This window comes from Cydia splendana, unplaced genomic scaffold (genome assembly GCF_910591565.1).
Source record: "Cydia splendana unplaced genomic scaffold, ilCydSple1.2 scaffold_59_ctg1, whole genome shotgun sequence".
Lineage (NCBI taxonomy): Eukaryota > Metazoa > Arthropoda > Insecta > Lepidoptera > Tortricidae > Cydia > Cydia splendana.
In genome coordinates, this window is record NW_026946895.1 from 163,745 (window position 1) to 186,898 (window position 23,154).

The following is a 23,154-nucleotide window of genomic DNA, read 5'->3' on the forward strand; positions in this document are numbered from 1 at the left end:
GGGGAAAAACTCAAATTAAGAAAAAACGAAGAAAGAAGAAAGAAGAGCGTTGTCCAGGGTTATCCCGGCTCGCAATTCAAGAGGTGTCCAGGGTTATCCCGGCCCATATCAAGAGGTGTCCAGGGTTATCCCGGCCCATGCTCGAGGGAGTCCAGGGTTAGCCCGGCCCGTCATCGTCGTCGGAGCAGAGGCAGCCACATGCAGCGTCAGCGAGTGCCACATGGAGGTGCCAGCTCGCCAGCAGCGTCACGCGACCGCCCAGCCAGCGCGGAATGCAGCGTCGACATAACCTACTTACGGGGGTACATTGCCCGCTACTAATGTAAGTTAGATATAACTTTATCATTATGTTTTAATTGTTTCGTCGCGATATATAGGAAATGTTAGGTATCCTAATTTTAGCCGTTGTATGTTATTAACCGTAGCCGCAAATTTATTATGCTATCTGAGTTAGTGTCCATTCGTGAAAGGTTAAATAAATTAAGAGAAGATATTGTAAAGTTAGGTCCAGAGAGGCGACGGAAAGAAATAGGTAGAAAGAAACTAGACGAATCAAACGAATTATATAATCGCGCGGCGGATATTGTGTCTCAGTTACAGAAGCAAACGGAAAAATATAAAATTTCAGAATTAGAGTTAGCTAATAAGCATATAAACGATATTGCCGACACTTACAGTAGGATAAAGATAGCATTAAATTATTTTGATACAGAATCTCAAACAGACGGAAAAATGGCTAAGCCCAGTTTTGATGTCAAGACGGCCATCGCCTTGTTGCCCGTCATGACGGGGCAGGAGGATACCACTAAACAATTAATAGACGGTATTCTAATGTACAGTTCCATTATTAATAGCGAAACTCAACAGGTTTTAATAGACTTCGTCCTAAAAACAAGACTTTCATCTAGCGCTAAGCTCAGATTAAAGACGTCATATAGTAGCGTAGAATTACTTGTCACGGATATGCGCACATTTTTACTACCTAAAAAATCGTCCGAATCGATTCAGGCTCAACTATACAGAGCTAGGCAAGGTAGGAGAACTATAGAGGCATTCGGAGCCGAGATCGAGGATCTTTTCGTCAACCTGACCATATCTCAGGCCGACGGTAACAATAGCAGGTACGATATACTTCGTCCGCTGAACGAGAAATCAGCCATTAAACGATTTGCAGACGGTCTAGCAGACCCAAAATTAAGCACAATAATATCATCTAGGCAATTTACGTCATTGCCCGAAGCAATCAGGACGGCCATTGACGAGCACAGCTCATCACCACAACAGGATCAGGTCCTACATTATGGACGGGGACATTCTCGTAATAATTACGGGAACCGGAATACCCACTCTGCGCGTTACAATTGGAATAAGGGCAGAGATTTTAACACAGGAAATAAAAATACATTCGGGACACGGTATTATTCCAATAATAACCGTAACACAGGTATTTCGCAACACGTCTCGACAAATAGAGTTAAACGACCGGACAATTTCGCTGACCGTGCAGCTACAGTCCACCGACCTGCGCGCGCGCCCACTCGCCCGAATACGCGTGCGCAGCACATGCAGCCGTCACACGATAATGTAAAACCTAACAGGCAGTTTTTTCGTGACTAATATGAATAGCGCAATATTTAGTTATAATAAAGATAATTATAGCACAGTAACTTGTAGTATAGGTAAAACATATAAATTAAAACTCTTGGCCGACAGCGGAGCAGGCCTGTGTGCTATTAGGTACGAATATTTACAAAACAAACCCGATCTTTTCAGACAAATACAAGGACATAGCATTACTATTAAGGGAGTATGCGGAGATTTAACTTCAGAAGGATATATATATTTAGACTTAGACTTTAACGGTTTCATTTGCGAAGAAAAGTTTCATGTTTTTAAGAATATGCAATGCGCAGCCCAAGCAATTTTAGGGGAAGAATTTTTCAAACGTTACGATGCAGATATAAGTTATAAACGCAATGCATTAATTTTAGAGGACCGAGGTCAGTCCGTTTCGATACCTATGCAAGTACATTTAAATAATACGTATGTCCATAATATACCTCCGCGATGCGAAGTTATGACTCACATTACGTCACAACTGGTAGACGACTGTGTAGTACTAGCCCAGGAAATGCAAGCAGGCGTTTTTGTAGCAGGTGTCATTTCAAGACCAGACAAAGGTCAAATACCCGTACGGATATTGAATACGACTGATAAGCCAGTTACTTTAGATTTATCAAAGTTGAAGGTAAACCGATTATGTAATTTTGATATTTGCAATTTTGACACAGGAAAAATTAGCGTCAATAGAGTAAAAACCTTATTAGATCTTTTAAATTTACACACTTATTTAAACAAAGAGGAACAATTAAGTATAGAACAAATTTGTGCAAAATACGCAGATGTTTTTCATCTGCCAGGCGACAAGCTTACCACAACAAACTTGCTGGAGCACAAAATTAACTTAAAAGAAAATACAAGCCCAGTATACGTAAAACCTTACAGGATACCACATGCCTTACGCAAAGAACTTCAAACGCAGATCCAAGATATGCTAGACAACGACATAATAGAAGAGACTACTTCCGAGTGGTCCAGCCCAGTTTTGCTTGTTCCTAAAAAGAGTGATAAGTTAGGAGAAAAGAAATGGAGATTGGTTGTCGACTACAGGCAACTAAATAATAGAATACAGGATGATAAATTCCCATTGCCCAACATAACAGAAATATTAGATTCCCTAGCAGGTAGTATATATTTTTCAAAGCTCGATCTTTCCCAAGGTTATTACCAACTAGCTTTAGACAAGGAATCCCGGAAATACACCGCGTTTACTACCGATAAGATGTATTCAATGAAGAGATGTCCCATGGGACTCCGAACAAGCGGTAGTGTTTTCTCAAGACTTATGACCATAGCCATGTCCGGATTAAATTACAAACAATGTTTCATATACTTAGACGATTGCATTGTCATAGGTAAATCCATAACGTCACATAATCATAACCTCACTCAAGTTTTAGAACGTTTGAGGAGCGCGAATCTTAAACTAAATCCATTAAAATGCGAATTTTTACGTAAAGAGATAATGTATTTAGGGCACAAAATAACTTCAAAGGGAGTAGAGCCCGACCCAGCGAAAGTAGATGCATTAACCAAATACCCAAGACCAACGAATACAGACGAGGTCAAAAGATTCGTAGCATTTGCCAATTATTATAGACGGTTTATTCCAAATTTCGCGAACATAGCTTATCCTTTAAACCAGCTTTCTAAGAAAAACGCAGTTTTTAACTGGTCTACAGAGTGTGAAGCAGCATTTTTAAAATTAAAAAATATTCTTACGAGTCCACAAGTTTTAGACTATCCAGATTTTTCAGAAAATAACATTTTTACGCTACATACAGATGCATCAAAAATAGGATTAGGTGCAGTACTATCAAATTCCAACGGAAAAGTAGTCGCGTACGCAAGTCGAAATCTTAAGCCAGCCGAGACGCGATACCCAATCATAGATTTGGAATTACTTGCCTTAGTTTGGTCGACAAGACATTTTAGACCCTATCTCTTTGGGAAAAGGTTTAAAATTGTCACCGACCATAAACCATTGATTTATCTTTTTGGAATGACTGATCCCTCGAGTAGATTAACCAAATTTAGGTTGTGTTTAGAAGAATTCAATTTTGATATTGAGTACATTCCGGGGCGAAACAATGCAGCTGCAGACGCATTGAGTCGTTTACCGATGAATAGTGAAGATTTAAAAAATATTAGAACACACGTTGTATCAGTCATGACCAGAGCTCAAACACGGAAACTGCGCGCGCAACAAACTTGCGATCAAGGTGACTTAGCGACAGATGTACCCGCAAACAATAGGCTTGATCAACCTAGAGTTGTGGAAATCATCAAAGCACCAAAAAATTGTATTGAACTCATATTAAGTTCCGATTACAAATTAAGTAAGACATGTCAAAATAAAATAATGAGTAGTAAAGGAAATTTTGAGTACGTACCAAGCGAATCATGCATATATCTAACTTCCCGATCGTTATCTACCGTAGGCGTGTTAGCGAGGGAATTAGAAGAATTTTGCAAGAAGCAACGCATAAATGAAGTTATAATAATAAAAAATAAACAAAATGCGCAAGAAATAAACGAATTTTTAGCTAGCTACAAATGTGATATTTCTAGGATCCTAGTAACGAAAGGTGTCACGAAAGTATACGATAATGAGGAAATAAGAGTTATTTTAAACGATTTCCATCTATTACCCACCAGTGGCCACGCGGGGGTTAATAGAATGCTCAATAATATTAAACGTCATTACTTCTGGCCAAGAATGAGCCACGATGTATACGAATACGTAAAGAAATGTGCACATTGTCAACACAACAAACACACTAATAAATACACTAAGGAGCCAATGGTGATAACTACAACGCCAAGTTCATCCTTCGAAAGAGTTTCTTTAGACATTCTAGGACCTTTAGAAGTAGACAATTTTAACTATAAGTACGTATTAACAGTTCAGTGTGAACTGACTAAGTTCGTCGAAGCATATCCTTTAGAGAGGAAAGACACTGAGTCTGTAAGTAAAGCATTTGTAAATAATTTTATTTTAAGATATGGCGTACCAAGCGACGTTATAACGGATCAAGGTACCGAATTTATGTCCAGTGTTTTTAGCGATATTTGTAGATTATTAGGTATAAATAAGCTACACTCGACTGCTTATCACCACGAAACTATAGGAGCACTCGAGAACACGCACAAGAACCTAGGAGCTTACCTTAGGATACAATGTAGTAATAACCGCACAGACTGGAGTACCTGGTTAAGCTATTGGTGTTTTTCGTATAATACCACCGTACATACCGAGACGCAATATACGCCATTCGAATTAGTTTTCGGCAAACACTGTCGTTTACCGAATAATTTAATTTCTTCTGTCGACCCTCTCTATAATTACGATAGTTATCCTAAAGAATTTAAGTATAGGTTACAAAGAGCTCAGTCAGAAGCTAAAAATAATTTAATGTCTAGTAAAGTAAATAGAAAAGTAATGTATGATAAGAAAATGAATTCTGTACAATATAAACCAGGAGACTTAATACTTTTAAAAAACCAAGTAGGCGATAAATTAGACTCTATTTATAATGGACCTTACAAGGTCATAGAAGATATGTCACCAAATGTTAAGATATTAAAAAATAATCAGGTTTATATAACTCATAAAAATAACACTAAGATGTATATTGAAACTAAGTAATAACTAGCAACTATTATATTATATTATAATTAAAAAAAAAATGTAAATGCAACTGCGTGTGTCACATTTTTTTTTTCTTCCTTTGTGGGGGTGAAGAGTAACTTTCCAGGGAGGTGTACTATATGCCTAAGTTAACATATTAACAGTAACTATACGTTACTGTCTGCAACATAAATATGCGACGCACGTAATTGTATAAATAGCATGTAAGCAATAATAGCCTATAAATATGTTGTTTAGATTTACTTGCTCTCTCTATACTTGGATACCGAGAATATAACACATCTTCGGTAATGTCTCGTTTCACTTAATCTCCATTCGACCCTCCAACTACCAACTCATCAGAATGATAAATATATAAAGTAAAATAAATAAATCGTTATAAAAAGGGAGAGATATGACGATTACACAATAAACAGTACGACGCAACTACCCGCTAGCTTCACTCCGTAGAGAAGTGTCATGGCGTGCGGGTGGCTGGCGGAGTGCACGAGCAATAACAGTTGTTTCATTTGATCACCCAGTACACAACGGAGCCTGGACGTCACAGTAGACATATAAACGAACCCTTGGCAAATTTTCTCCATTCCGATATGTTATTAAACACAACGGCCGCTATTAACTCGAATAAATTGGTATAAACAAAGAAACTACCTCAAATGATCCAAATTATAAATTGAAATAATTAATTATGTGATCAAATGCATTTCAAAACTTGCGAAATACGTCTATTGTGCGGTAGCAACAATATAGCTCAGTATATCCCCTAATGGTGTCAAACTACATAAATAATGCCGTAGGTACTTACCTAATTGGCTATTTGAACATATTCCTTTTAAATGATTCCCCTGAGTGCTAAAAGATTAGAATTTTACCATTCTGTCGTCAGGATTGTCTCATTCTATCAAGTATGTAAGTGCGAAAATGACACACAAATCACACAATACGACGATATAACGATCAGTTGTAATAGCGGCTTTATTACTAGAGCTAGCAGATCCAAGATCAGCTACAGTCCTTAGTGATGATCGGTTAATGGGTATTCGTAATCGTCATCATAATAAGCAATCGAATTAAAACATAATACGTACCTAGTTTAAAAATATTAACCTGGCCGTTCAGTAAATGGACAATCAATCAAATAGGAATTTTGTTACTACAGTGAAACCTGGATAAGTGAGACTTCAAGGGACGAGCAGATTTGTCTCACTTAAAGAGGTATTCCACTTACCCAGGCTCTCAGTTAGCCAGGTACAAATACATTTCTGTCTCATTTACAGAGGGTCCCATTAATAGAGGTGAGAATAGAGGATATATCTCAGTTATAGAGGTGGTTAATAAGGTATTTTGTAATGATCTTTTAATGTTTAGGTAAAATAATCCTTGTCCCTAAATATTTTATAAGTCTGTTTAAATATTTCTTTGACTTTATTTTGAATGATTTTCCAAAGGATAGATTTTTTCAATTAAATTTGATACGGAATTCATCGCGTCTTAGAAATTTATTAAATGAACATTTGTTTATTCTTGTTACTTATCAAGATTTCAGCTTTCGTTTCGATAGTTTTAACTACATAAAGTAACAAAATGAAACTTGAAGTCGTTTAGACACAATTAAGCAAATGCGGAATTTGTGGATAGACTAAGAGTTAGTAAGAATACGGAAATAGATCAATAAAGTCCAAGTTAGAGAGGTCATAGATTGACGTTATCTCAGATACAGAGCTAATTCGTATAAAATTCTAAAAATCTTATAAATATAGTCTCAGTAAAAGAGGTAAAATACACTCTCTGTCTCAATTATAGAGGTAAATGTGACTACAAAATCACAACAACTAATCCCAGTTATAGAGGTTCGTTTTATCTCACTAACAGAGGTAATTCAGTGCTAAAGTGTCGGGACCGCACCATGAGTCCCATCAGCTATAGAGGTTTCTCACTTATCCAGGTCCCACTTAACCAGGTTTCACTGTATATAAAACTAGACTTTACTGTTCTATCAGTAAACGGTATAATTTAAAGAATGTATGACTTGCAGTGTGACATACATCGATGTTATTTTAATGTTCATAGTTGGTAATAAGTGCTTACAATACATTTAGGTATTTTCATTCCATCGAAATAAACATAAACTTAATTTTCAACTGCCTATGTGTTAGATCAAATGCGTAATTGATTTCACTTTGCACCTTTGTATAAAGGTTACTGTTTATTCTAAACTTTCTTTTGTTATCCACGTGACTGTATTTTTCGTAGATTGAGCATTACCATTTCAATTAATTGTAGTGATGCAACCTTTTTCACTTGTAATGGTGTCCGGTATTTAAATAAAAGAAATCGTCATACCTGTGGGTTTTCCAACGTTCTTACCACTTCTGACTATTAACTGTCCTTGGTTAAATAAGACAGCATCCTTTTAAAAACAGTGATTTGTATTTCCATTATTCCGATACATTGATTTTTCTTTAAATATCTATCGTATCGACTCTTGAGTTTAGCTCCGATCGTCTAATGGCCGCCTGCGCACCCTACCGCCATTTTCTGGTAAAAACTCAACTACTACCCTTTTAATTTTACAATTTGATTTTATGAGTTTTGGGAGAATGCTAACACTAGTATACAATATATTAAATCTGTAGGCGAAAGCATGTCAATATAATATAGTAATATAGTGTTCGCATTCGTAAACAATTTACTGAGCGAACATTGCATAGTATGAATGTACCATTTTTTATTCAAAACATGAAATGTAAGTAATATCTACATATTACTATAACGTCTATAACCTTTGGATTTTGGATTAGTCATATAACTGGGTTAAAGGTCATTTTGTGATTTATTTATAGCTCCGTACTTATTTTATCCGTAATTAGTTTATTCTAAAAAGAAGGTAGTTGTAACAAGTGATTTCGTACGAACGCAAAGATTACTTACTTAGTATATTTCTTAGGTAATGAGTTTATCACGCTAAATGAAAATACGATTTCAAATTAAAGTTTACCAGCCATGTCAAGAATTGTAAACGAGACTAGACTTGCCGTGCCGAAAAAACATTCATTTTTCGCTCGGGGGTACGGCGGCGGCCGGCAGTACAAATAATGTTTTAATTCTATAAGGTAATTCCCCCTATTAACGACCCCATTAAAATTGGCATTCATTACCGCGGTATGTATAAAATAGCGTTTAATAAGAAAGCTTATTAACTTTCTTTGAATCTAAGAACACAGAAATAAAGCCTTATCTTTTGACTGTCGAATAAGTATAACACTACTAAGAAAACATCACGCAAAAAAGTCGAAAATCGTAAACTAGCGCATAAGGAGCGCAAGATTTGGTTGCTCCATACTAACACGCAACACCTCAAGTAAGTAAACGAGTATTCTATTTAGTGATTAGCGTAATAATGGTAAATATTATGAAAAGACTAAGACTTGAGATTGATTCTTAGTTATTATCTTTATGATTCCCAAATACTTTATTTGCGATATTTGCTCGCCAATAGGAAAAAAATAGGAAATTAAAAACCTCGGTGTTAGGTTCCATTTTCTTTGTGTGACACCTAATTTCGAGGTATACCTCGGTAATAACGGAAACGGTATTTTAGATTCGAGCGATCTTATATTCATATATAAATGCACATTTCCTTGACTTTTGATGTTATTGAAATATTTAACCACCTATAAAGCTAAAGAGTTATTAACGTGGTATGAAATCTATGCAAGAACTCTTAATTTCGGTTACAATTTTAGACACCTTCTCAGACGTTTTCTTAGAAACCCTTATATGAGAAACTCGTTCAAGTATTCATATAAAAACAGAAGTATGGATATAAAGTTAATTTTAACCATTGTTTTGTAATATTTGGAATCATCTATATTGATTGTATTAAAAAAATACGAGATAACTATTTATTTTTATTAGTCGTAAATGCGTTTTTAAATTATTTGAATTGAACCGTTTAACGATGGTTAGAAAAGACATCACTCGGTAATAAGCTGTATGAGAACCTAATACAGACCCAAAACTTTAATGTAGGTACCGTTGCACACAATATTGTTTCAAAGGCAGCAAACATAAAAGGATATATGTAATTATAAATAAAGTCAAAGTAAATATTGGTTTTTAGATCTTTGCCTAGAAGTTAGCATTTTTTTTATACAACACTTGGCTATTGTGATCATATTATAGAATCATATAGGATTATATAGACGTGCTGGAGTAGAAAAATAAATTTTATGTTATTTTAATAACAAAATAGACACACAAACATACAACATTAACTTACACAGATCTTGTATATTTATATTGTGTAAAATAGAATTGTGATAGCTTAAACTTTTTGGCGCAACTTGCCCTCAATGTCCGGTTGAAATAATTAAGTACCTATTTATTTAACGTAGAGAGGTAATAAATTAAACAAGAATTTCGACAGCATCACACTTGCTCGTAAAGGGTAACCCACGATGTTATTAGCGTTAAAGGAACCAACTATTTTTAATTTAAATTCATTTTAAGTCTTATAATATGAAAAGCGTACTGTACTGAATACCTATACCATTTTTTATTCATTATTGTCAAATAAATATTATTTATCATAATTATGGAACTAAAAATGTGACGGGTTATCCACCCTCGTAAAGAGGAACCCACATCCGCGGTATTTGGGTAACAGTGGTCCATTACCACGGTAATAGGCGATTTCGACATGTTAGTTTTGATAATTATTTTTTCCTTTATAAGTTTCTAAAACAAGGCTAGAAACTAAAATAATATAACCTGTAATTAACAAACTAACATAAAAAAATATGTCTTGGTTCATACACCGCCGGTTTATGCTTAATTTTTGGCTCTTTTTGGAAAACTTGCTTAACCCCCTCGTTAATAGGGGTACTTACCTTAATTATTATCATTCAGCGCTCAATATACATTGATTTAGATTTCATTTATTTGCAATAAACATGGTACAGTGGTTCTTATGCTATTTTTATTAGGTAACACATGATTAACTACAAAGTAGCATGCAAATTTACACCTTAAACTCTAGGACATACAATACATTAAGCAAAATAGACAGGTATATACAAAACAATTCAAATGTCAATGTTAAAGCTAAGAAATTTAATTAATTAAAGGAACCGTCAATTTAAAATTTCATTAATATTATACAAGGTTTGTCCATGTAGCCATTTATAGAGCCTTGGTTTTAGTGCTTTGGCATTCAACTCTTTAAGGTGTTCAGGCAATTTGTTAAAAAGCTTAACACACATTTTGAGACAACTTTTACTGTAGAGTGCTAGTTTTGGAGTAACGTCTAATACGAGTCTGTTAGGGTCTCTACGAGGACGCTGGTTCAGGTCAGCTGCCTTTTTAAAAAGATGCTTATTTTTGCTGACAAACATACATATTTCGTACATATATAGTGCGGGTAGCGGTAGTAAGCCAAGATTATTAAACATAGGTTTACAACTTTCCCAAGGTGGGAGACCGCAAATTGCTCGAACACATTTTTTTTGGGCGATAAAAAGCCTATCCTTATCGGTGCTATTGCCCCAAGCTAGGACACCATATCGTAGCGTGGATTCTACGTATGCTCGGTATGCGGTAGCGACGGTTGTAACTTTCCGTACTTGTTTAAGTGCGTAAACAAACTTATTGATTTTGCTACATACGATTTGTACATGTGCCTTCCAGTTCAAGTTTTCATCTATTGTTAAACCTAAAAATTTTGTTTGTGTTACTTTCTCTATTCGTGTAACATTCAGATGAGGTATATTTTTGTTGAACATGATATATTTTGATTTACTCAAATTGATGTTTAAGTTGTTAATATGGAGCCATTTAATAATTACTTCTATCGTTCTATTAATGTCAGATTCATGTTCTTCTATTGTATTACTATTAACTATACTATTTTCGGATGTCACAATTACAGATATGTCGTCAGCAAATAAGATAAATTGATGATGAGTTATTTCAGTTATGTCATTTACGTATAACAAGAAGAGTATAGGGCCCAATATACTCCCCTGTGGTACGCCGTACTTATTTAATTTGTACTCGGAGTTGTAGTTCCTTTTTTCATTATTTTCGTCAACTTTAGATATTTCAACACACTGCAATCTGTTACTCAGATATGAGGATATCCACTGGAGTGGCAGCCCTCTTATTCCATATTTTTCTAATTTATTTAAAAGCAGGTCATGAGAAACGAGATCGAAGGCTTTCGATAAATCAAAGAAAAGCCCTGTGGTTATTCTGTTATTATTTATACTATTTAATATCGACCTGATCAGGGAATAGATCGCCAGTGTTGTTGACTTATCTTTCTGAAAGCCAAATTGATGTTTATTAATGATTTGGAACTTTGTACAAAAGTCTAAAAGTCGTTTATACATACATTTTTCTAATATTTTAGACAGTATAGGTATTAGAGTGATAGGACGGTAGTTATTTATATTATCTTTCTCATTCTTTTTAAACAATGGCTTTACAATTGATAATTTTAATACATCTGGAAAGGTTCCAGAGGCGAATGAAAAATTGATTAAATGGGTTAATATTGGAACTATTTCATTGATGCATGACTTTATAATTTTTGTGTTGATACCGTCGTATCCCTCGGAGTTAGTGTTATTTAGGGACATGATTTCCAATCTGACTTCATTTTCTGACATTGGTTTTAAGAACATAGAGTTGGCATTTGAATTATTTAAGGTACAAGTTGACGTAGTTGCGTGTGTTTTTACGGCCAAGTTAATATAATAATCATTAAATGCAGAAGCCATGGCCGTTGGATCTGTTATTATGTTGTCATCAACTTTAATCTGTTCAATATAATCACTGGGTACCGAACCTGAAATCTGATTCTTTACAACCAACCATGACGCTCTACATTTATTTTTGCTTCTGTTTATAAACCGTATATTAGCCTTCTTTTTTGAATCAAAAATACATCGTTTAAGTATGCTGGAGTACGTGATATATTTAACTTTGTTCTGTGTATTCTTTTCTTTATAATATTGAAATCTCAGTTTGCGTTTAGTTATACAACTCCTTCTAAGTCCTTTACTTATCCAATTACGTTTCCATTTGTTTCCAATATTTACCTTTGAGCGTATTTTAGGAAAACAGAGATTATACAATAGACAAAAAAGGTCATGAAATGCCGTGAATGCTAGATTAAAGATCGGTTCTTCATACACATCTGTCCATAACAAATTCTGTAAGCAATGTTTAAATTTATTAATATTAGCTAGGTTAAAGTCACGCTTATGAATAAAATACGGCGTGATACTATTACAGCCATTGTTTTCCATAGGAAAACTCAGAAGTTGTGATGTGTCATGGTCTGAGAGGTACAGCGGCAGTAATGTTGAGGTTGCGTTTTGGATGTTGCTTAGTATGTGATCAATACATGTGGACTTTCGCGTGGGCTCATTAATATGAATTATTAAATTATAATTTCGACAAACATCTTTAAAGTCTCTCGTAAGCTTACTTTCAATTAGAGTGTTAATGTTTAAATCACCCGCTAGAACAATTCTTGAGTTATTATATTTGTTATGTATATCATGCAGCATATAGTCTAACTTTTTTAAAAATAAGGAGGGATTCGAAGAGGGCGTTCTATAAACACAGATGATTATAAGTTTGTTTGACAGTATTTCGATTCCGCAGACTTCGAAAGCCATTTCGGTAGCGTATTGCTTTAGATGTGTAAGCTCCTTACAATTTAATCCAATTTTAGCTAGGATACAACTACCACCTCTTTGCTTCTCTCTACAGAAGCTAGCCACCATTGTATAACCTTCTATGGATAGGTAGTTTTCATGCCCTGCTTTAAGAAACGTTTCTGATAAGCATAAAACATCTAAGTCACAATTTGCTTCTTTTAATTCTTGAATAGTTAGTTCTAATATTTCTTGTTTTGATAAAACACTAGCTATGTTTTGGTGAAGTATTTTGAAACTGTTGTCCTTAGCTATGGTCTCTACTAAAGGATTAGTGGCCACGAAAAAATTTCTTTACAATAGGAAAATAATATAATATGGAACCCTTACTGATTTCCGGAGTAGGGGTCTTAGGTATCTGAGGTGATGTGTGTGAGCTGTCGGCCGATATGTGAGCATTGCTTTTTCGAATACAATAATATGGAATTGTGCCCTTTGCTGGTTCCGTTTTACTGACTGGAGGTTTTATACATATTAAAATTACTCACCCTACTTCATCAATCGAAACACACACACAGATATTTAGAGGAACACTATTTTGGCGAAAATACGTGTGACTCGGACTAACACAAAAACATGTAATGACGGGTATCTGAGGAGCGGTGTAGGAGCGGGATGGCGGGAGATGATAACGTAGCGAGTGAGAGGGACAGTGCGAACTTGTTTTTTAAATATTATATCTCTAAAATGTGTGACAAGGACGGCATGATTCCATGTACTGCTGCTCAGTAAATTATATTGTTGTCTTGGAAATCCAAGACCTAGATCTAGTTTATCCAAATGGATAGGAAGTATAATACCCGTTAAATGACAATGGTCCATTACATACTCTTCATATATTCGAATTTTTTTCCTACAAATATGATATATGTCGGAGAAGGAGGTGTTAGCGCCGCCGCTGTTATTTTTTTTTTGATGCTACGACTTTTCGCAAGATTTCTATAATTCTATCAGCGTCTTTACGAATGCTCTTTATAAATTTCTGTACACAATCTTCACCACGATAGATAACAAATTTTGATAAATTACTATCATAATCACAATGAATGTAGTAGGAAAAACTACATGGCACATGTTTATGGGTGTAATATGTAGCACTTGTAGACTTTTCACTATCCAACGGAACTAAAATTGATTCAAAGTCACCATAAACAACAAATGGTACCTTCATTTTGTTTTTATAATTTTTGAAATGTAAGTATTTATCATTTTGCTTGGGTAGCTCGACAAGTGTCTCCCCGCAACCAATTGTTCGGTGTTGATCTAGTTTATTTTTATTTGCAAAGGGGTGTAAACACCCATCACATATCCATGTTTTTCCATTGTGCTTACTAATTTGCGATCTCACCAAACGAGACAAGTTCTTGATCCAACAATAATGTGAAATATGACCCCTCTCAAAATAAAGCAAATTTACATGGTTATCGAATGACATTTTCGAAATACGTAGAGGTACAATAGTCAGGCCCCTGTCATTCCTTTCCTCGTCTATTCCATACACATTAACACTAATTTTATTTAATTTTTCAAATTCCTTAATGTCCGAGAGACAAACCGGTTCTTTTATACCTGTTACATTCAAAATGTCCCTATAATGTGGGTACGATGAGGTACGGTCACAATGGGTATCGGCTGGATATAGCGCACTAATGACAGCCCAAAAAAAGCACTTGTCATCACTGTTTTTCACGTTAACACATGCCTTCTTCGCACGCACCTCTGGCGGGAGCGGTATATATGTAGATCCTTTTAGTGGTTGATACTTATTAATATTAACATTTAGGTACTCAATCTTCTCAAGCGCCCAACCGCTGTCGCGCTCTTGAATGTCTTCACATTTCTTTGAAATACACATGGCTATTTGTTCAAAGTATGATGGAAAATCGACACAGTCTTTATGCATAGCCACGTTTTTTGTATTGAAGGACTTTAGATCGCGTATCATTTCACCTTCAGTATTGGTTTTCATAAAAGTACCAAAGAGTTCTACATTTATTTTTACATGTTTATGTGTTTCTAATTCAATGTTGATCACCTTTTCCAGCTTTTCGCCAATACTCAACAAATACAATTTAGGATCTAAAATGTCCACACTCCCATTTATCCTGTAAGTTACAATCCTACATTTGAACGCACTTTCAACAATGTAAACAGCACCGTCGGCCAACAAATCTTCCGAGCACAGCAGCTTATGACGTTCCGTTTCGGAGTGTAGTATTAATCAGTTTGATAAAACGTCTTCGTTGCAAAATTTGCAATTATGTAACACAGTCATGCAGTGATGATTTAATTCACGTCTACATAATCAGACTGACGCGAAAGGAAATGACGCGTCGCGGGCAACTGCCAGGCCCTGCGCGTGCGGCTGCGGTGCGCGGCGTAGCGGGGAAGGGGCCGGCCAGGTGCGCGAGTCGACGACTCGACGCCCACACAGGCATGACGAAATGTTGTGGAATTTGCACGTGTTTCGGGGTTTCCTCCGAATGGAATGGGGGCATTCCCTGCGGGCTTGAGGGAGAATAGTCAGAGAAAGCGGGGATTTCCCGTCAATCAAAGACAAGTAAATGAATGCATATTTTTAAGTATACTCTGGTGAACTCACTTTGTGAGCAGAAAAACGCGAGATATTCAAATATTACTGCATGTTAGGGTTTATATTATGTTAAAATAAAAAAATAGGTTAGTTATTGTTATTTTTTTTATTTTCATCAAACTTTAAACAATTAATGAAAAATATAGGTATTACACAAAATATCAGCGGCATAAAATTTGATTTCAGAGTCGACAATATCGTTGACATTGCACAAACTGCCTATAATATTGCGTGCCTGTTGAATACAGTGGAAACTGGATAAGTGGAACCTGGGTTAGTGGAAAACCTCTTTAAGTGGACCCAAGTTCTCGGTTCCAGTCCCTTGGCAACGAATTACCTCTATAAGTGGAATTTTGGAACCTCTATAAGCGGAATCCATTTTTTCGAAAATTTCTTATTTTTACCTCTGTAACTGGAAGCAGCCGTCTCCGAAACCTCTATGAGTGGAATAGCTCGGCGTTATAAAATTTGTATTTTTAATAAACCGTCACAAGGAGGGTAATTTGTTTCGTTAACATTATGGTTCGTGTTTTAACTACGTATTTTGTATGAGATCACACATCGTTCAGTTTTTTTTGCATTAAAGTACAATCGGTACATTGATTTATTTAACCATACTGGTTTCTCTTGCATAAATAAATATTAGGAGTGATTTTGTTTTTGTAATTTTGAAAATTGTATACGAGTAGGTACTGTGGATTATTTACAGTATTGCTTTTTTTAAAGTCAGGATTACATACCTATTTTTGTTAATACATACATATCTACATACATATTTAATAAAAGATGATTATTTAAGTCTTGATCATACCATACGCGACCTCTATAAGCGACATTACTAGCATCCACAACCTCTGTTAGCGAGAGCCTCTGTAAGTGAGAAAATGTTTTATTTGAACCTGGTTTAGTGGAAAACTGGATAAATGGAAAACCTGGATAAGCGGAACTAAACAGCCGGTCCCTTGCGATTCCATTTATCCAGTTTCCACTGTATTTACGGGGTGATATATCTTGAAATGTAGGTCTCGTAGGTAGACTTTATTTTGTTCAAGTATCCGATACGTGCGTAATGCACTCCATAACATGTTCGATATGGCTCCATTCCATGTGGTTTATCATCAAGGGGTGTGAGTTTGTCATGGGTTCGTTTTCGTCGTCACAGGTGAGTAAAAGTAGCCGTACTGGAGAGATACACATCCGAAGATGATCGCACTGAATCAGCTCTGGTGAAACACTCATTGGGTTATGAAAGAAGTTTCCAATGACATCAATCTTTTCCGCAAACATTGCATTCCATTCTTCACAGGTGAGTTCATATCGTCCATTAAAATTGACACAGGCATCTAGTCTGATTTTAGCCTCAATAAACTGCAACTTCAAGTATACATGTATATTTTCAATCAGAGCACTTGCACCAGCAGGACAGCGTTTGAGATTGTAGACACTCTTGCTCAGCTCACAGCGACCGGCACCATCACCGCCGGAACAATCAATCGACGGTGTGTAAGAAGGTGAAAACATGTTTGAATAATTCATTTTTTAAAAAGCTCCAAGACACGTTTACAAGTGAGGACGGTCAATGGTCTACTGAATAATTTTACGAGTGGTACTGGTGAGAGCGTTGTACTCTCAAACAGTGAATCGTTGATGATGAGACAGTATGCCGTGGTTAGCCAGCACATTCTCTTTAAACTCCATTTCCAATTTAATATCAATAGCACCAGCTCCCGAGCTGTAGCTGTAACACTGTCTTGACGTGTCGATGACAATTAATGGAGACTGTGTCTTGTAATGAGCGTAATTTACTTGAGGGCTGGTATGATCACGGGTGTAGTACGATCGTTGGAAATTGGTAAATGCGTCATATAAGAGTGCATAGTTGTTTGTTTTAAATTCAGCCGAAAAGGGATCGTATGGATAGTACTGTGCGTTCAAATACACCCTGCAATTGGTAAGATTACAATGGTCGAATATGCTCATATCTTTGGTCTTGTCGTTCCTACGATCCGTTTGGAAACCAACAATGAGATAGCGAGGTTTCTCCAGCTGAGTGCTAGTCTTGATGCACCAAATATGACGTTGTGAGGCAGGTAGTATGGGATATTCGTACAGTTCCCACGTGCGGAACGCTATCTGAACTGGTATGCTCCTCTCAACATACGACATTAAACGCAGTTTCTCCTTATCAGATACTTTTATGACTGGCATCCTCCATGTGACACGACTGATTTTAATCTTACCATTTGGAATCGGCGGTTGCGGTACCTTCTCCGAATCCACGGGTGCTAAATCTAAACAGTTTACATCTGTACTGGCGCGATTTAGTATCAACTCGGGTTTCCCATTCATTATAACCTTTTTATAGTCTTCGGCGAAACCCAAGAAATGGGATAGTGGTATAGTTATAGTAAACTTGTCATGTATCTTTTTAGCACCGACTTCTCACCCCGCTGTCTGAAGACTATGGTCCATTTCCTTGGTGTAAGAGACTAGTCCCTTAATGGTGGACGTGATACCGCAGTTTCTCGCTCGATCAATCTCCACACCGTTCAATTCATAACGAATGTCTTGAAATAAAAATGCAGCACCGTTGTTGACCAATAGACATCCTTTCTCCACTGTTCCTTCCTAATATTTGACTCTGACTCGGTAGTAGAATTAAATCTTGACGGTTGATACATATGTGGATGTTGTCGTTATTTTTGAAAGAGTCTTTATACGGAGTGTATGGGTGAAATTCTATACTTTCTATAGGTACTATCATCGAATAACACCTTCTCAGTTCTCACCAATGTTTAAGATAGATGACGAGGACATACTTGGAAACCGATAGTCTGTAAAAATGCACTGTTTTCTCTAGTCAATTTCTTTGGTTGTTGTAGTGACTGCTGTCTCTCGTTTAGGGTTTGCAGTGCAGTATCCGTAAATTTTTCGGATCCGGATATTTCGGATATTAAAATTTGACGGATCCGGATATTCGGATAATTCGGATAATACGGATCTGTAAAAAAAAAGTGACTGACCAAGGATTGGGTAAAAAAAGGCTTTTTTCATATATAGTAGGATTTATTTGAAATTAACGGACTGAAATCAGTGTAGAAAAGTATGACAAAAATTAAACATTTATTTGCAAATTAACAATTAAATAATAACAATCAGTCTTTATAGAAAAATTCTTTACAATGCTACATAAACAATAAAATTAACTTGGGTACATTTTACAAGCTTAGCTAAAGATTGACTAGGTTGATAATAATCAGATTTAAAGTTTTTAAAATCACATTATAAAATAAAAAGTTTACCCAAGCTAATGATAATCAAAATTAAAGGTTTCAAAATCAATATTATAGTCATACAAACAAAAAATTGTATAAAGTCGTTTTTAACTACTAATTGAATCTTCAAAAGGACATCGTCCAACGAAAAAAAAATGAACATTTAATAAATTACAAGAGAAGGTAACATTAACAATAAAGATTTAGTAAATAATTATTATGTCTCACAATCATTATAACGAATTTCAAGATACAAATCAGCAAAAAATCTCTGTTTTTTAATGATTACTTGTCCAGTCTTTGATACTGTGAGCGCAGAAAACTCAAAGCATCCAAAGAGTCTGCTTTGAGCCTAGTTCGAGATACATAAGTAACCATTATCAAACTGCACAACGGGACTTAATCGCGTATTTAAGTTTTAAGATTTACCTCCGACGTTTCGAGGACGGCGTTGTCCCCGTGGTCTCGGAGCAGACTGGCTCAAGTTGACATCAACATCTTCTAGCCGCGCGAGTTTTTCGAACTACCCGCACTTGGTCTTGTTTATCAGTTTGAACGTTTTGCGCACTAGGGATGTCACTCTGTCGACACACAACACTAACGATATTCGATTTATCGACTGTCGATATTCGTTTCCGCTTACATTTACTAATGACTGGATTCCATGTGGATGAGATCTTAAAACCCTCGTCCCGATTAAAATTGCAATGTTTTTTGATTTCAATGGCTTCCCGCACTTTTCTACTGTAGAAATGGCGATCCGTGGAGAGGATTTTAGGGTTATGCAGCTCAATCCAGTGGTTTGGTCCTGACTCCAGCAAATGCTCAGCCACCGCAGACTTGTTGACCTGACGATTTTTGACAGCTGCGATATGTTCCTTAACTCTTTCTGCTATGGTGCGCTTAGTTTCTCCGATATAGGAACTACCACAACTGCAATCTATTTTATAAACGCCAGGTGACTGGAACGGAATAACGTCCTTCGGTGACCTTAGGCTCCCTGCTACTTTGGATAAAGGTGTGTACACCGTCTTTATAGAGTACTTCCCAAGTACTGTGCCAACTTTATCCGTTACCCCTTTTACATACGGCAAAAATGCCGGCTGTCTGGAGACATCAGGACGTTTCCGCGTTGCCTTTCGTCTGGGTTGCCACTTTTTTACCTTGTACCCGTTCCTCCTTAGTACCTCCTGAATATGCGACATCTCACTCTCTAAATATTCAGGGTCACACAGATCATGTGCTCTGTTTACTAGCGAGGTAACCACCGATTGTAAGTGACGAGGATGGTGGTGAGAAAGGGCGTTCAAATACCTGTCAGTGTGTGTAGGTTTCCTATAAACAGTATGAGTTAGGGTTCCATCCACTCGACCAATCACTTTCACGTCCAAAAACGGCAAACTGCGCTGTGATTCCAATTCATACGTGAACTTCGTCTTCGGATGAATTGAATTTAGATATCGGAGTAGTTGCTCCACCTCCTGCTTCCCACCCTTCATAATACAGAAAACATCATCCACATAGCGCTTCCACAACTTCACCGCCCAAGGCTGCAAGTTTATACTGGCTTCGATATGCTCCATCCAGATATTTGCCCAAACCGGTGCTACAGGGCTACCCATGGCTACCCCATCAATCTGGAGGTAATGCTTTCCACAATACAAAAAGTAGCTTCCTTCCAAGCAGTTCCTCAGCAACACCATTACTGACTCCGATATACCCTCATCGCTCAGTTTCCTTCTGACTACTTCTAGACATTCTTTAACGGGAACATTGGTGAAGAGCGACTCAACGTCAAAGCTCACCATTACCTCATCTGGTTCCAGCGTTATTCCCTTGAGAATATCTATAAAGTGACGAGAGTCCTTCACAAAAGACGACGTACTACCCACAAGCGGCTGCAACACCGACGCAACATGCTTTGCAAGATCGTAAGTGGGAGAAGAGATTTGACTCACGATAGGCCGCAAAGGCACATTCCTTTTATGTACTTTTGGCAATCCGTACAGTTTAGGTGGCAGTACGATCTTGGGTTTGTACAACCGATCGAACACGTCTTCTTCGAACAACTCCCTGTTGTCTTTGATGACAGCCCTAATGCGACGAGAGGAAAAAGGGGTAACGGATAAAGTTGGCACAGTACTTGGGAAGTACTCTATAAAGACGGTGTACACACCTTTATCCAAAGTAGCAGGGAGCCTAAGGTCACCGAAGGACGTTATTCCGTTCCAGTCACCTGGCGTTTATAAAATAGATTGCAGTTGTGGTAGTTCCTATATCGGAGAAACTAAGCGCACCATAGCAGAAAGAGTTAAGGAACATATCGCAGCTGTCAAAAATCGTCAGGTCAACAAGTCTGCGGTGGCTGAGCATTTGCTGGAGTCAGGACCAAACCACTGGATTGAGCTGCATAACCCTAAAATCCTCTCCACGGATCGCCATTTCTACAGTAGAAAAGTGCGGGAAGCCATTGAAATCAAAAAACATTGCAATTTTAATCGGGACGAGGGTTTTAAGATCTCATCCACATGGAATCCAGTCATTAGTAAATGTAAGCGGAAACGAATATCGACAGTCGATAAATCGAATATCGTTAGTGTTGTGTGTCGACAGAGTGACATCCCTAGTGCGCAAAACGTTCAAACTGATAAACAAGACCAAGTGCGGGTAGTTCGAAAAACTCGCGCGGCTAGAAGATGTTGATGTCAACTTGAGCCAGTCTGCTCCGAGACCACGGGGACAACGCCGTCCTCGAAACGTCGGAGGTAAATCTTAAAACTTAAATACGCGATTAAGTCCCGTTGTGCAGTTTGATAATGTTACATAAGTAACCAGCTGACGAGAATACTCTCTCGGATTCCACGCTGGTTGGTGATATCGTTAATAAGGCATCATAAGCTCGTTGTAAGTATTCAGTCCTCTTGTTATTATTATCGAACAAAGCCATTTCAACCTTTACTTGTGTTTCTATGTCCAGAGCCGCAGTTTCGTCTGGAGAATGAGATGATGGATCCAATAATGCTTTTTTAATCTCATCCTGCAGTTGTTGTTTCACACTCATTGAGGCCGCTGCTGAGGTACTAGGAAGTGCGGTTTGCTCAGGTTGTGCCTGTTCCTGTATGGGTTGGGGTTCGAAAAACGTAGCATTTATTTTCATTATCGTCTCTCGAACACAGTCATTACTTGGATTCTCGAAAGGAAATGCAGAGTTGCTCTCTTGATAGAACGCATTATTAGAACTATGAAGGTATTTAATTGTACCATTAATTTCAGCTTGTCATCTTTCAGCAATTCTGAGTTTAAGGGACGGCTATGTTTTTCTGATAGCTTGCGTATCATAAATTTCATTGCAGTTTCCACCGTCAGCAAATTTGCGTCCCGTTGACAAATCGCTTCTACTGTTGCCTTTACAATGCCAAGAGCTTCAGATATTTCCTCCAAATTGGATAGGTCTTCTTCGGTGAATATAATGTTCGATTTCAGATCGATCAAGGATTTGAGAACTGAAGTTTTCACCAACAAAAACCTTGATAACATGTCCGCTAGGCTACTCCACCGAGTTTTGCAGTCTAGTATTAAGCGCACTCCTTTTTTCTCACCCTCGGCGTCATAATTATAAAGGATTTCTGATTTAGTTGGAGAATTTTTAAACATATTTACGACGTTCCTCACTTTTTTATCAATTCATTGTAGGAGTCCGCCAGATCAGCCAGATGTAATCTTGATGCCCCAGTATTTGACAGACAATGAAACCTTCTTCATTGTCAACCTCCATGTCATCATTGTCGATATCCGTTGTACTTCCCGTGTCGGTGTCGGCAGTTGTTTCCTCATTCTCTGTGTATGTGTTCTCTGGGATTGGCTTTGTCTTATACAAAGCATCGAGGACAGCCAGTTGTATCCCGTGTGCATAACATAACTGATGAAATGCTGGGGTTTTTCGTCCCAAAGAGCACATTACTTTGGCTCCGTCTGTCACAAAACCAATGACGTCTTTTAATGTTAGGCCGAATTGAGACAATTTCTCTTTATATATGTTAAGACAGTTTTCCGCTGTACCCTTTTGTCTTAATTGGCTGCAAGCCTAAGTTGCGAAAACCGTTAGGTGTTAACTTTGGAGAATGAATATAGACGTTCAGATATCTAATATTTTGATCAGACGTCCATTCATCAAGGCTGGATGTAAACTTGCAGCTTTCAGAGATTATTGATTTCAACTCTTGTTTCAGGTCTGATTTAAACCTTAACATGGCAAGACATGAAATAACGTATCCACCTATCTCGTGG

General features: G+C 37.1%; 2 protein-coding genes across 2 annotated transcripts; one reads left to right on the top strand and one right to left on the bottom strand.

Moving 5' to 3' along the window:
- The first annotated feature begins 376 nt into the window (after positions 1-376).
- Positions 377-13,075, top strand: LOC134805786 (uncharacterized). The gene is made up of 3 exons (XM_063779005.1): positions 377-1,318; positions 2,421-2,744; positions 13,017-13,075. The coding sequence occupies exons 1-3, from the start codon at positions 439-441 to the stop codon at positions 13,073-13,075; spliced, it is 1,263 nt and encodes a 420-aa protein (XP_063635075.1). The 5' UTR covers positions 377-438.
- Positions 13,076-19,278: 6,203 nt separating this feature from the next.
- Positions 19,279-20,455, bottom strand: LOC134805783 (uncharacterized). Its single transcript, XM_063779003.1, has one exon. It carries the CDS (start codon positions 20,448-20,450, stop codon positions 19,359-19,361), a length of 1,092 nt encoding a protein of 363 aa, XP_063635073.1. The 5' UTR covers positions 20,451-20,455; the 3' UTR covers positions 19,279-19,358.
- Between the last annotated feature and the right edge of the window lie 2,699 nt (positions 20,456-23,154).

Coding starts and splice junctions, on each gene's coding strand:
- LOC134805786 (XM_063779005.1), top strand. CDS start 439: ATGCTATCTGAGTTAGTGTCCATTCGTGAAAGGTTAAATAAATTAAGA. Junction 1,319..2,420: donor TTATGGACGGGGACATTCTC/GTAATAATTACG, acceptor TTCATCTGCCAG/GCGACAAGCTTACCACAACA. Junction 2,745..13,016: donor AATATTAGATTCCCTAGCAG/GTAGTATATATT, acceptor ATCCAATTTTAG/CTAGGATACAACTACCACCT.
- LOC134805783 (XM_063779003.1), bottom strand. CDS start 20,450: ATGGAGCATATCGAAGCCAGTATAAACTTGCAGCCTTGGGCGGTGAAG.